The following is a 14,853-nucleotide window of genomic DNA, read 5'->3' on the forward strand; positions in this document are numbered from 1 at the left end:
AATCAGCATAGCAAAATATGTGAATCGCTTAGGCATTGAACAATATTGCTGGAATTTACCTTGTAAAGTATACAGTGGGTACGGAAAGTATTCAGACCCCCTTAAATTTTTCACTTTTTTTTTTTTTATATTGCAGCCATTTGCTAAAAACATTTGTTATTTTTTTTCCCACATTAATGAAAACACAGCACCCCATAGATTGATTCAAAAAGAAAAACTGAAATATTACACAGCCATTAGTATTCAGACCCTTTGCTCAGTATTTAGTAGAAGCACCCTTTTGAGCTAATACAGCCATGAGTCTTTTTGGGAATGATGCAACAAGTTTTTCACACCTGGATTTGGGGATCGTCTGCCATTCCTTCTTCCAGATCTTCTCCAGTTCTATCAGGTTGGATGGTGAACGTTGGTGGACAGCCATTTTCAGGTTTCTCCAGAGATGCTCAATTGGGTTTACGTCAGGCCTCTGACAGGGCCATTCAAGAGCAGACACTGAGTTGTTCTGAAGTCAGTCCTTAGGTATTTTAGCTGTGTGCTTAGGGGCATTGTTTTGTTCGAATGTGAGCCTTCGGCCCAGTCTGAGGTTTTGAGCACTCTGGAGAAGGTTTTCATCCAGGATATCCCTGTACTTGGCCGCATACATCTTTCCTTCCATTGCAACCAGTCATCTTGTCCCTGCAGCTGAAAAACACTGCCACGGCATGATACTGCCACCACCATGCTTCACTGTTGGGACTATATTGGACAAGTGATGAGCAGTGCCTGGTTTTCTCCACACATGCTGCTTAGAATTAAGGCCAACAATTTCTATCTTGGTGTCATCAGACCAGAGAATCTTATTTCTCACCATCTTGGAGTCCTTCAGGTGTTTTTTTTTTTTTAGCAAACTCCATGGGGGCGTTCATGTGTCTTGCACTGAGGACAGGCTTCCGTCGAGCTACTCTGCCATAAAGCCCCGACTTTTGCCCATCTCCCGACTGCATCTCTGGAGTTCAGCCACAGCCTCTTTGGGTTCTTCTTTACCTCTCTCCCCAAGGCTCTTCTCCCCCAATTGCTCAGTTTGGCGGGACGGCCAGCTGTAAGGTCTTATATAGACAGGTGTGTGGCTTTCTTAATCGGGTCCAATCAGTATAATCAAACACAGCTGGACTCCAATGAAGGTGTAGAACCATCTCAAGGATGATCAGAAGAAATGGACAGCACCCGAGTTAAATATATGAATGTCACAGCAAAGGGTCTGAATACTTATTATGGCTGTGAGATATTTCAGTTTTTTTTTAATCTGCAAAAATTTCAGCAATTTGTTTTTTTTCCCGTCAATATGGGGTGCTGTGTGTGAAAAATTTAAGGGGGACTGAAAACTTTACGTACCCACTCTATGTAGTCACTTGCTTATAACAGGGCAGGGTCCGAAATTAACAATTGACAAATGCGACAAAATTATTTGTTTGGCGAGTGAATCTCAGAGCGTGACTCGACGTGGTGAGTGAATGTTTGTACCCACGTACGCAAACATACATGCGCCAATCCTTGTGCAGCGGCACGTTTCTTGGAGCCAGTAATATTGGAGCAGGGCTCGATCTAACATGACGCAAATGTGCTATAAAGCAGCCAATCAGATACATCCTTTTCCTGCTCCACTCACGTTTTTAAGTAGTGGGAGTAAAAAGAAACCGCGGCTACTCGGCTGGCTTGCCCTGTCGACTTAGCTGTCCTCGCCGCCTGCTGAGTCGGTGGCGCCCTGTCCTCACCTCGGGGACGGAGGTCCGCGAGTACACGTCGGTTGTGTGGCGGCGTCTCCAAAGCAACCTGGAGCAATGCTATTATAACTACCCGATGTGTAAGGTATGTTGGCGCCCTCAAAATCAGACAACAATTTTGTTTCTCGTGCTTACAAAAATACCCTGGACTTCAAACTCATGTTATATTTTTCTACATTAGCTGAACTAATGAGTAAAAAGCCATTTTTCGTTATGTATTTTATTTGCTTACTGTAGTAAGTATGCTAATATGATGTTGGGGTTGCGATTTTAATTATTGACTTGGAGGAGTGTTGTGAACAAAAGGCTTTGATAAAATTTTTAACTACTCTCTGGCTTTAGTTTTCAGTATAGATGCTTTAAAAGTAGCTATTTTAAAAAGTTTAAAAACAATATAAAGAAAATATGGTGATAATCAAGATAGGAGGATAATGAAAAAAATAAATGGGATTTTGTTGTTGTTGTTTTGCCAGATCACCCAGCCTAACAACCAACACATTAAACAGGTTTGCAGTACAAGCTAAAAACATTCAGAAAATCTCATAATACAACAATCCGCACAGCTGTTTTACTTAGCAAAATCCAAACTCTTTCAAGTCAAATTAAATGAAACATGGACAGCCTGATATTTCCACCTCCAAGCTGCTTGAAAGTCCTTTAAAATGTTCAATGATGAAAATGTAAACAGGTGCACACATGCCAGGGAGTATGATCCCAAGGAGGCTGTAATGCTGTGGCACGAGGACTGTGTCAGGAGAAGGGATGCCAGACTTTATGATTGTTAAATAAAACTATTTTGTTTCTTATTGCTGCTGTTTAATGTTGTTCTGACTTTCACTTTGCATCCAACATAATATCATATATAAATGTGTGTAAAATTAGGGCTGTTCACATACTGTATCCACATATTGCACGTGCCAATATCACGATATTTTTTCGACATATTGTCCAACCCTACGTACAACCCCAATTCCAATGAAGTTGGGACATTGTGTTAAACATAAATAAAAACAGATTATAATGATTTGCAAATCATGTTCAACCTATATTTAATTGAATACACTACAAAGATATGTATATTATATTTAATATTCAAACTGATAAACTTGATTGTTCTTAGCAAATAATCATTAACTTTGAATTTTATGGCTGCAACACGTTCCCAAAAAGCTGGGACAGGTGGCAAAAAAGACTGAGAAAGTTGAAGAATGCTCATCAAACACCTGTTTGGAACATCCCACAGGTGAACAGGCTAATCGGGAACAGGTGGGTGCCATGATTAGGTAGAAAAAGAGCTTCACTGAATTGCTCAGTCATTCACAAGCAAAGATGGGGTGAGGTTGACCTCTTTGTGAACAAGTGCGTGAGAAAATAGTCAAACAGTTTAAGGACAATGTTCCTCAATGTACAATTCCAAGGAATTTAGGGATTTCATCATTTACGGTCCATAATATCATCAAAAGGTTCAGAGAATCTGGAAAAATCACTGCATGTAAGCGGCAAGACTGAAAACCAACATTGAATGCCCATGACATTCGATCCCTCAGGCGGCTCTGCATCAAAAACCGACATCAATGTGTAAAGGATATCACCACATGGGCTCAGGAACACTTCAGAAAACCGATGTCAGTAAATACAGTTCGGCGCTACATCCGTAAGTGCAACTTGAAACTCTGCTATGCAAAGCAAAAGCCATTTACAACAACACCCAGAAACGCCGCCGGCTTCTCTGGGCCCAAGCTCATCTAAGATGGACTGATGCAAAGTAGAAAAGTGTTCTGTGGTCCGACGAGTCCACATTTCAAAAAGTTTTTGGACATTGTGGACGTCGTATCCTCTGGGCCAAAGAGGAAAAGAACCATCCAGACTGTTATGGACGCAAAGTTCAAATGCCAGCATTAGTGATGGTATGGGGCTGTGTTAGTGCCAATGGCATGAGTAATTTACACATCTGTGAAGGCACCAATAATGCTGAAAGGTACATACAGGTTTTGGAGAAACATATGCTTCATATGCATTGGAGCTCAATGTCTCAGAAGATCAGGGTGTAAGACTACACTAACTTTAAGGTGCGGCACAATCAAAGAATAAATGCCAATAACTGCAAGCTTCTCATTAGTGTCACGCAGTCAATTTACATGCACACAACGAGGTTACCAATGTAGGTGGTTTTCTCCATTTTCCCCACATTTCTATGTGATGCCTACATGCATTGGGTGCATATATTCCATGACGCTTCTTTCAGTTTGTTTACTACCTTGTCTACAAATAGTTGGATGATGATCAAAAGTAATGACTGGTGGGACGTATTGTTTTAAATACATTCTAAATGATTGCTTTGATTTAGCTAAAAACACATTTTTCTCATGTACATGCCATTAAATGTATTCAACAATAGCATGTTTGTAACATCTAAATTGGTGAGTCTGGGGATACCTACTTGATTAAATATGTATATTTAAGTATGAATAAACAATTACACAACTTCTTGTGGATGCTCTTTACATTCATTTCAAGTATTTACTATTTTTAAGTCAATTTGCATTCGGGTAACAAGCGACATTGCTGAAGATGAGTACATTTCGTTTGTGTAACAGTGCAGAATTATTTATCAATTGTAATGGACCAACAAGATACAGGCGAATTATTATTTATTTAATTATTTGTCGCTTATTTGTGATTATAATTATTTTATCGAATTATTTTTATTTACACTGTAGATGTGAATATAAAAATGTATTTTGGATGTTAAAATGTGTCTGTTTGATAGGCGAATTTGTTTGGGTACAGTTTAAAACTGCATTTTTGAATAGGTAGGCTTACTACTGTGCTAATCAAAAATAATTTGTGCCAGTGCTCTAGGGTAGAGGATCTACTAGGATAATATCTAAGGTGATACTGGCTACAGTTAGAATTGAAAAATTATTCTTTAGACCAATCAAACTTAAATTGATCACATTTTAGATGTTTGTACAGACAGTCAATGCCAATAGAAAGGTTAGCCCAACAAAAATGTGCTGTGCAAGAGGCAGCAAAATGGATTTTTTTAATAAACCTGCCTAGCTATTTGTTTTGGATGCAAGTTGTTTATTTAAATATTCATGTGACCATTTGTTACAGCACAATCGGAGCTGACATGAACGTGATTATCGTCTGGCAGACTGGAGCCGAATGGAATGTACATGATGTCATGTGATGGTTTACTATTGTTACGATTAAGCATGTGGCTCTTACTACCATAACTGGTCTGGCTCTTGGTGCTATGGTCAGTTTTCAATCAGTTATTATACCTGCTATATTTGGGATCAAGAGTCATTCCCCCCTTGCTAAAAGTGGGGCCAAGAATGAGTAGGTTGTTCTGAGGTCATCTAAGGTGGACCTTGGCGGAGTGAAAGAGCAGAGAAAAGAATGAAGCAATAGGGTCCCCCTGGCATGTGTTGCCAGGTCAGCATCGCAAATGAGAATACAAATGTGTAAATGCATAAAATGTGCAGGATAACGCCTGAACCGTTGATGGGGATGGTGCAGTGTATGTTGGAGAGGACGTACGCCAGCAAAACCATGACGCATGATGTAAATAATACACAACACAACATCCTTTCAAATGTCTCCGTGAAATTGAGGAAACCCAGTTTCGAATCACTGCATGTTCCCCTATTCTCATAACTTCCCTTTTTGTACACTTCACTTTGACCTAATTGCATGCAGCCAAGATCCACAAGAATAATACCCTTATCATTCATAAAAGCCCAAAAAGGCAACGCAAAGAAAAATGTATTCCCCCTGGAGTCAATGACAGTTTGAATGGGCTAATCAGTATGAGGCATCCAAATACATTCAAATTTAGCAGTAAGAGTCCCTTTGAGACTAAGCAGTCTTCTCAAGAAGGGGCCTCATATCTCATTATTTAGAATTTGTCTTGTTTTCTTTCCCAAGCCAACAATCCTTACCTTGATAAATTATTGGCTGTACCAGAAAAAGTTAAACTATATAAACTCTGCAATGAAAATATTAGCCCATTCTGGAAAGCAAACAGCAGCCAATAAAAACCTGCCTGACTTCCATCAGACTACTAGGAGATTATGTAGAACTACCTCGTTCTGCCTACATGTCTTCCCTTCAGTTTCCTCTATCATTTATCTGTATGTAAATACATCTACATCTACCAAATATATAGCAAGTGAGGGCTATCGGGAATGTTTCTGACCATGAACCTTCCTGTTCCTAGCATACCATCATTTTTCTTATATGGCTGAGGCTTTTTGTTTTTTTTTAGGAGGGCAGCTCTGACCACCAAATTATATTTTTTGACAACCTCACAGATTAATGGCACAAACAATACAACTGTTTCCATTTCACTCTATCGTTTGCTAGTCCTCCCAGTAAACAGGAAAATTACACATAATCCCATCATCCAGACCACTAGCAGACAGGAAGAAAGGCAGCACTTCTTGTTCCAAACTTTGGGAAGCAGAGCCAGATTGGAGGATAGGCTTCTCAGCAAAGCAGAATTCTTTTAGGGCGCCAACGGCTAATTGAAGGATTGAAAAGCAAGGCCAGTGAGCTCATTTCTCTGGTAGATGTTAGCGAACAATGAGAAGGTCGGGACTTGGAACATGATGCTGCTTCTAAAAAGAACATTCATTAGGGAGAAATTTAAAAATATATATATTTGGGGTTAACTTTTATGTGAACCAATTTAAGAAGTAATTGCCCGGGCAGATGAATACCGATTTAAAACTACAGTGAAAAACAGATAATTACACACATACCATAGCTTAAAAAAAAAAATTTAAAACTGTGACTAACAAAATAGTCAACACTGCTGTGAATACATAATGGTAAGGGAGTGATATCTTGAATTGTATATTTAAAAAAAAAAAAAAAAAAAAAGTACTGTATTGAATTGTAGACGGACAGAAAAGAAAGTGTGAGAGTGATAAAAACATGAAAATACCCTTTTCTATTTACAAATCCTGTATGACACACTATAGGGGCCTCAGTTCAATTCAGCCATGCTTGTTCTACAAATCAGTGGCATCCATCCATCCATTTTCTGCACCACTTATCCTCACAAGGGCCACGGGCGTGCTGGAGTCTATCCCTGCTATCTTCAGGAGAGAGGCGGGGTACACCCTGAATTGGTTGCCAGCCAATCGCAGGGCACATATAAACAAACAACCACTCACACTCACATTCACACCTACGGGCAATTCAGAGTCTTCAATCAACCTACCACGCATGATTTTGGGATGTGGGAGGAAACGGAATGCCCGGAGAAAAACCACACAGGCACGGGGAGACTCCACACGGGTGAGGCTGGGATTTGAACCCCAGTCCTCAGAACTGTGAGGCAGATGTGCTCACCAGTCGGGCACCGTGCCGCCCCATTTTGAACATGTACATGTATATTTAACAAGCAACCACTAAAACCTGAGAGGAATAAAGACAGAGTAACATATTTGCTTGCCAAATGCAGAGATTATTGGTTCCGAGATTTGAGCTGGGCAGCAACAACACTGCGGCATGATATCACCTTGCCCTTAGCGCTTTCTGGGGAAATGATCTGCAGTGAGCTGCTTATGTGTGTCTGTGTACATTTGCTTGCACATTAACAGGAACCCACAAAAAGCCTGGAGGAAAGCCCCCTTGATTACAATGAAGCTACGCTAAATGTGTGAACAAAACAGCATCATACTCTCTTTACAGTAGACGTTCCAGGCATGGCCAGTTGAAAGCAAAGTATCTAGGAACTACAGCGCCACTCACCATTCTTGGCACCCCTTCCTTTTTTGCATAACCTGTATAATATTCTCAGAAATAAATGGAAATGTACCAAATTTATATCATCAGGAGCTTTTAATTGGCGGTCCGAAGTCATTTAACAAAAGAAATTTGTTTTTTTCAACTTAGATATTGTAATTTCAAAGAAAAAAATCAAAATAAAAAAAACAGAAAAGAGGCACGTGTAGCAATATTGGCACTCCTCTTTAATATTTGATTGCACACCCGTTGGCAGTGATGACAGCCTCCAAACGTTTCTTGTATCCATCTACAAGCTATTTGCACTTCTCAGGTGGTATTTTCTCTCACTCTTCCGTTGCAATTTGTTCAAGGTCTTGAAAATTTGCAGGGTTCTTTCAGCTCCCCACAGACATTTTTAATTGGATTGAGATCAGGACTTATTGTTGGCCATTTTAAGACAATAACCTTTTTCCCTTTTCAACCATTCCTGTGTGCTTTTGGATGTGTGCTTTGGGGTTTTGTCTTGCTGTAGGATCCTTGATCTTCGCCTCAAACCAAGTTTTCTTACACTGGGTAAGATATTTCGCTCTAAAATCCCTTGATAATTTTGCGATTTCATGATACCTGTCATACAGTCAATGCCTCCACAATGCTTGACTATTGGCAAGGTGTTCTTTTCCTGAAAGTCTTCATTGCGCCGTCTGTAAACGTACTGTTTGTGTGCATTGCCAAAAAGCTCTATTTTTGGTTCATCTGTCCATGAAATGTTGTTTATCATTTGCTCTTTTGTATCAAATGCATGCTCTCTATTGAAAAAAATGGTTTCCCTTGATTCATTTTCTTCAGGAGATAGTCCACATTTAGTACTTAAACTTCATGGGTGCCAATAATGGTTAGCAGGACTGTACAAATGTTGTGAGTGGCCGGATCTTTTCTTTTTCTTTGCAATTGATTATGTTAATTCCAAATCCAACATGACCATCTGCCTGATTTACCTATTTAATTTGGGGCCAATCTGAGGAACCCTCGAAAACAGACCTATGGCCTAATTTATAAAGGATAAATAAAATATGGACAAAACCTGCACTGGCCTGAAAGGTGCATATGACACTTTTTTACACCACTGCTTTGATTTATTTAAAAAACAACAACAACAACTTGGCCTGGGATTATGTGTATACCTTTGTGCAAACTCAAAAACTGTCATACACGCATTTTGGAGGCACTGGGGACTGGCAACTCGTGATGTGATGAAATGACGCCAAATCACAAATTGAATTTCACTTCATAAGAAACAAATCATTGAAGACAGCTGTTATGTGTGCTTTACTACATTCAATCAAACTTATGCATTTTTCACTTTTCGTATCAAGTATGAACCTTTTTTTCCACTTAATCTCACTATGACATTAAAGTAACTCAAAACTGTTAACTACGAAACTATCATAACCACCGATCGGCCTTAAAGTCTTAAAGGTGACATATGGATTTGTTTTATTGCTTGTACTTTATACCAATAATTGGATTGCCCGTCCACTCGTCAAGTGTGAAATTACCCAACAAGTATATTTTTTGTGAGCTGCCCAATAATGTGTCTGTAAAAAAAGCTGAAGGTAGTTTTATGTACAGCATGAAGTCAATAATTCGAAAATACCACTGAAATTATGATTCAAAAATTAAAAGTTTAAATGTAGTTAAATTAAAGGCCTGTCCAACTCAGTATTTTTTTACATAATATAATAAGCTCTCATTGTGATAATTTATATATTCACCACCATACAGTTTACAGTGCGGTCTTCATATTGGTAAAGCAATTAAGGTATTTAGTCTAATGCCATATAAAGTATATTTACATTTTTATTACGGAATACATATAAACATAATGATCCGAATTACAAATGTCGAGTGACAGCCTGTTGTTTTGCAAAACTACTTGTTTCTGGCTGAAAAAAAAAAACAAAAAAAAAAAAAAGTAAAACATTGGTAGCAGCGTGTGGTTACAGGTTCTATTCTGGATATCCAGAACCATATACAGTAGCCTCTCTGACGTTATCAAAGAAGTGGAATGAGAGGATAGGTGTCTTTTGAGAAATCTGGTCAAAGAAGGTCAGTGTGCCGCAGTCGGGTTAGAATCATTGTGAAAGTGGTAGTATTAATAGCAATATGACAAGATTTCCCAAAAATGAAAGTCTGTCAAAATGCTGAGAATGGCGACTTCAACTTGAGTACAACGCACAAAGAACTTTGTGAGGTGGAACAAAAAAATCCCTTTTTGGTAAACACCTAGAGAAAATCTGGCCAAAGAAGCCCTTTAAATTAGAGTAAAACAGTACAGTTATTTCTCAATATATCTCCTTGACCCTTTCGTTCCATCCACTTACTCGTCGAAACCCTCCTCCGATTGGTTGACGAGTTTCAGTTACAAATATCCCCCAATAAGCTCCTATGTGCTGAAAATCCGAAGGGTACTCCAACTCAAGTCAATGCGTCAAATTTACTGTAACGTTTCAAACGGCATCACCCGCCCTAAAAGTTTGACTTAAATAGCATAAATGGGACATTATTTGTGAGAATAGCAGTGTGGGCGGTATAATAGGTCGTCTTTTAGTAATTAATTGTTTTTCCGAGAATTTATTGTTATGGAGCAATGGATTATAGAGGCGTTTGAAGTGCGAGGTCCATGTTTTTTTTTTTTTTTTTTTTTTTTATTCCACCAAGAGGGCAGCCACCTCACGTCGCTAGCATTACGGTTTTGAAAACTGTGACAGATTGACTGCAAGAAAACAGGTCTAATCGTAATAAAATAATTTGCAACTGTAAATACAGAAATGCAGCTGCCACTGGAGTACATACGGTGGTTAGTAAGCTTACCTGTGACAGTCTTGGTTTTGACGGGGCTGCTTGCATAGTCGGAAGCTTGAATGGAGGGCTGCTGGACCAATGGTGTGCTGCCTACCGATACCTCATCCTCTCTCCGCTTTGCCAAGGGAACTGGACCTGGATTCTGTAATGATATTTTTGAGGTAAGCGGCCTTCTCCTTCAGAATCATCTTTATTCACAAAGTAGGCGAAAAACACAGAGGGAATTTGTAGCGCTTGTGTCACATGAATTAGCAACAAACTTTGTACATAATACACACACTTTTAGGACATATACACAAATGTTATTACAACGGTGCTGTAAGAATAATCAATAACATAAGTCTGCAAGATCATGTCAAAGCCCAGATGCTACAGTGACAAATGCAGTGCTGTTTGCACTTTGATCTGACAAGTCCATTGTTTAAAAAGTTAATGACAAGGGGAAAGAACAAAGCTGTTGGAATGTCTGGTGGTTTTGGTGTGCAGTGTTACTACAGTGGGAAAGAACTTGAAAAGGTGGTGTCCAGGGTAGAATGAGTGCATGAGGATTTTGCCTGCCACTTCTTAAGTTCTTGCAACATGCAAGTCAACATCAACTCCGTCCTCAAAAAGGCCCAGCAGAGGATGTACTTCCTGCGGCTTCTGAGGCAGCACGGCCTGCCACAGGAGCTGCTGAGGCAGTTCGGCACAGCGGTCACCGAATCAGTCCTGTGTTCTTCCATCACAGTCTGGTTTGGTGCTGCTACAAAAAAGGACAAAATCCGACTGCAACGGACAATCAAAACTGCTGAAAGGATTGTCGGTACCCCCCTACCCACCCTTGAGGACTTGCACGCTGCCAGAACTAAGACAAGAGCGTGCAAAATCCTCTCGGACCCTTCACATCCCGGTCACCAGCGCTCTCAGCTCCTTCCCTTAGGTAGGCGCTACCGAACAATGCAAACTAAAATGAGCAGACATTTCGACAGCTTCTTCCCTCTTGCCATCAACGTCTTAAACAGCTAACCTACAATTCCATTGCAACATGCTGCCAAATTTTTTTGTCTTGAGTTTGTTGTCACATTTCTGTGGGGCCAATTATATATTACTCGTGCACTCACTGTAGTAGTCTCGCCACGCTGCACTATTTGCATATCTGTTGTTGACCAATACTGGCCACTCATGCCAGAGTAGCATCTGAACCACTTGCACACTGACTGAGGAGTATCTGCAACATTTGCACAATCAACATTGTCCCAGATTATTATTACTAGTCACTTTAAACTGCATACACTCCTTGAAGTCTCGGCGCCCTTTGCACAATGGTCATTGCACCGGACTATTGCAATATTAGTCATTCAAACTGCTCTAAGTGCTAGAGGACTCTGCATCTTTTTCCACAATTGTAAAAAAATAAATAAATTGTACCGGCATTACCATATAACTAGCAACCCTTGATTGCTCAGTGACTGTTTTTCTCAATGTCTTTATGTTTCAAAAGTAGTCTCTGTCAATTAACTGTCTGTTGTCGTAGTAGATAACCGGAGACAAATTCCTTGTGTACATTTTGGACATACTTGGCAAAATAAAGATGATTCTGATTCAAGCATGGGCAGAGGGGCACTGATAATTCCTTCTGCAATCCTTGCTGTTCATTGCAGTTTGATGCCCCACTTGTGCAATTTGCAAGAAGTAACAGTGTCCTCACTGATACTTTAAAGGTGCACAAGCTAGGCAATATCTAGAGCAACAGAAGCTGTAGGAGATCCCCATGAAATTATCATTTGTGCTGTCAGGCACGTCCGCTCACATAATTAATAATAATCAAAATAATAATGATTGATTGATAGATTCATTAATAAATAAATAAATACATAAATACATAAAATGTCACTGTCCTTACCCAGTATCAAACTAGCGTCACATTACTGCGGGAATCTGGAGCTGCCACTTATTTACATTTAAAGCATGTATTAGCTTTTGTATTTTTCCATCAATACTTCATTTTTACATGGACAGGCGCACCAGATGCAGGATCCTGATCCCGGATGAGTTTTCAGCTTTTAGTTAGAGAAGATGAGAGAGAAAGAGGAGACGCCTCAGCAATGTTGCTTTGCATTTTACTTTTCATTTTATGCGTCAGTGTGACCAAAATTGAAAGTGTTGGTTTTATGTCCTGTCAGCGGTTGACTGAAATACAAAAGAAATTGTCATTACAAAACAAAAGGGTGGTGAGAGAATTCAACCCGAATGACTCTGACACAATACCACTTGTATTGAAAAAAAATAAATAAATAACACAAATAGTGCTAACTGAAAAGAAACCCGATAAACCTGGACAGGGTGTCCTGTCCATGTCATTTACATGAAAAATAATACATGCCTTAAAACCGTCACATGCATACACACGTTCACTCACGCTAGAGGGTGTGCAAAATAATAGAGTTGCTGCATTTTATCAACACAAATGATGGAAAAAATGTTTTGTTCCAAACATAACTGAAGGAAGCCTTTCACACCTGTTGCTGTTGCCTGCTGCTCCCTCTATGAGGCTGATGCAGCAGCCATGTGCAGAAGATTGGGTCCACGTTGATGGATATACCCTGGACACTGGCCAACAAAACTCCACCTGGACACGTGGAAAACAGAAGAAAATGAGTTTCAATAGTGTTATCCCAACAAAACTGCTCAACTGATGACACAATTTGACTAACATACAAGGACTATTATTAATACAGTGCTTTGAAAAAGTATTCATACCCGTTGAACTTTTGTTTTTTACATTTTGTGACTCGAAGATCCCAAATTTGAATGTATTTTGTTGAGCTTTTGTGATAGACCAACAAAAAGTAGCAGATCATTGTGAAGTGTAACTAAATGATATATGTGGTTCTCAAAGTTTTAAGCAAATATTAATCTGAAAAGTGTGGTGTGCATTTGTATTTAGTTCTGGCGCTCTGATCGATCAGCCGCCAATCACAAAAAAACGATCACCCGCAGCATGTAGCTGTACCTTAAATTAATAGCAGAAAGGCCAAAGGTGGATTACTCTTGTTCTACTCTCACAGGTCTCAGTGTGACCTACATATCTTGAGTATATAAAGCTGTTTATTGGAGAGCAGCAAGGACTATTTTTCCTCCAACTGCACTGTTCAAAGAGGTAGCGCTCTAAGCCAATCATAACATTTTCTTCTGATAAATTTCTATGAAACTTGAGACTTTCGCTGTGTTTTGGTTTACTCTTAAATAATAATCTTTACCAACAATAAGCGAGCCCTGAGGTAATGCGTTAGGATCCTATCAATAATGATTCCCATGCCGGCAGGATTAGTGCAGGGTCTCTGGCGTGCCGTGGAATGTCCCAGCATGACGACAAGAGGATGTTTTAGCTCTAACAGCAGGACTTTCAAGAAGTTTAATGATACTTTGGACAAGACCCCAATCTGCTGTTTCAGGCCCCAAGGCAAAGGAGAACCAGTGTGAGTGTGTGTGTGTGTGTGTGTGTGTGTGTTACAGTGGAAGCCTGATTGCTTGCTGTCTTGCAGATGTGACAATCATGCACACACAGAAACGCACTGCACAACAACAGAAGCATGCACTTTGATACAGAAATTTGCCAGCCGAGCAGGCATTCCTCTCAACTATTATATTATTTTGAAAGAATAAAACGGCTCTAATTTGCTTCGCTTTTTCAGTGGTCAGTGATTTGTGATGCTATTTGTGTGTGTCTGCAGTGTGAAATGGTTGACTGAAATGATGTGCAATGTTAAAATGTGTGTATGTGTGTACAATACTGGATGGGCAATACATTTGGGCAAATGTTGTTGTTTTGTGTGTCTAATAATTGTTTACTAACTACCCTTTAATGGTGTGCAATGGATACAAAATGACCAAAAAAGACAACTGTTTTTCTTGGATCAAGTCAAATTAACAATCCTTCCTCTTTTGTTTCATCAATCTTCTGTAGTTTACTTTCCGTCAGTCCTGTCATAATGTCTCCCCTTGTACCTCCCAAATGTCGTGTCCTTAACAACAGTTTTTTTCTGGCGTCTGTCCCTAATTCAAATCTATTCCATAACCCACCCTTGTGTTCTCCCATCCATCTTCCACCCCTCATTCCCTTGTACCAAAACTTCCACACCATTGCAATCTCTCACTTCAGTGTCCAGATCGCTGTCATCCTCCATTTTGCACATTGCAAGTTTTTCCACCTTCAGTCTTCTTTTGTCACCATGCATCCACTCTCGCCTTTTCCTAAATAGGAATCATAATCTCAGCCCTGTGGCTTGAACTCCTGTACCAAAATGTGGCTGCCTAATTGGACTTGGCTTTCGCTGTACTACTGGTAGCCAACTTCAACTAGTTTCATCATAGACCAGAACTGCATGAGGAAGATAGAACACGTAAGGCAGGGAATGAGCTGCATAGTGAATATGTATTCGATAACTGACTTTAAATTTAAGGTTTGGCAGCCAGCTATACATGATACAGCACTATCATGAGTCAC

The 14,853-nt window shown here is 39.7% G+C and overlaps 1 protein-coding gene across 10 annotated transcripts in view; it reads right to left on the minus strand.

Annotated features, from left to right (window-relative positions):
• The window catches only part of LOC133401149 (intermembrane lipid transfer protein VPS13B-like), a 482,547-nt gene that overhangs the window by 265,436 nt on the left and 202,258 nt on the right, over window positions 1-14,853 (minus strand). For all 10 annotated transcript variants that reach the window (XR_009768384.1, XM_061673722.1, XM_061673719.1 and 7 more), the window contains 2 exons: window positions 12,866-12,975; window positions 10,377-10,509 (listed from right to left, as the gene is read on the minus strand). Coding sequence is in view for 9 of the 10 variants with exons in the window: in XM_061673722.1 (XP_061529706.1) it covers window positions 10,377-10,509; window positions 12,866-12,975 (243 nt within the window). In the remaining variant the exon portion in view is untranslated. The remainder of the gene's footprint in view (window positions 1-10,376; window positions 10,510-12,865; window positions 12,976-14,853) is intronic.

The sequence above is a fragment of the Phycodurus eques genome, chromosome 4 (assembly GCF_024500275.1).
Source record: "Phycodurus eques isolate BA_2022a chromosome 4, UOR_Pequ_1.1, whole genome shotgun sequence".
NCBI lineage: Eukaryota > Metazoa > Chordata > Actinopteri > Syngnathiformes > Syngnathidae > Phycodurus > Phycodurus eques.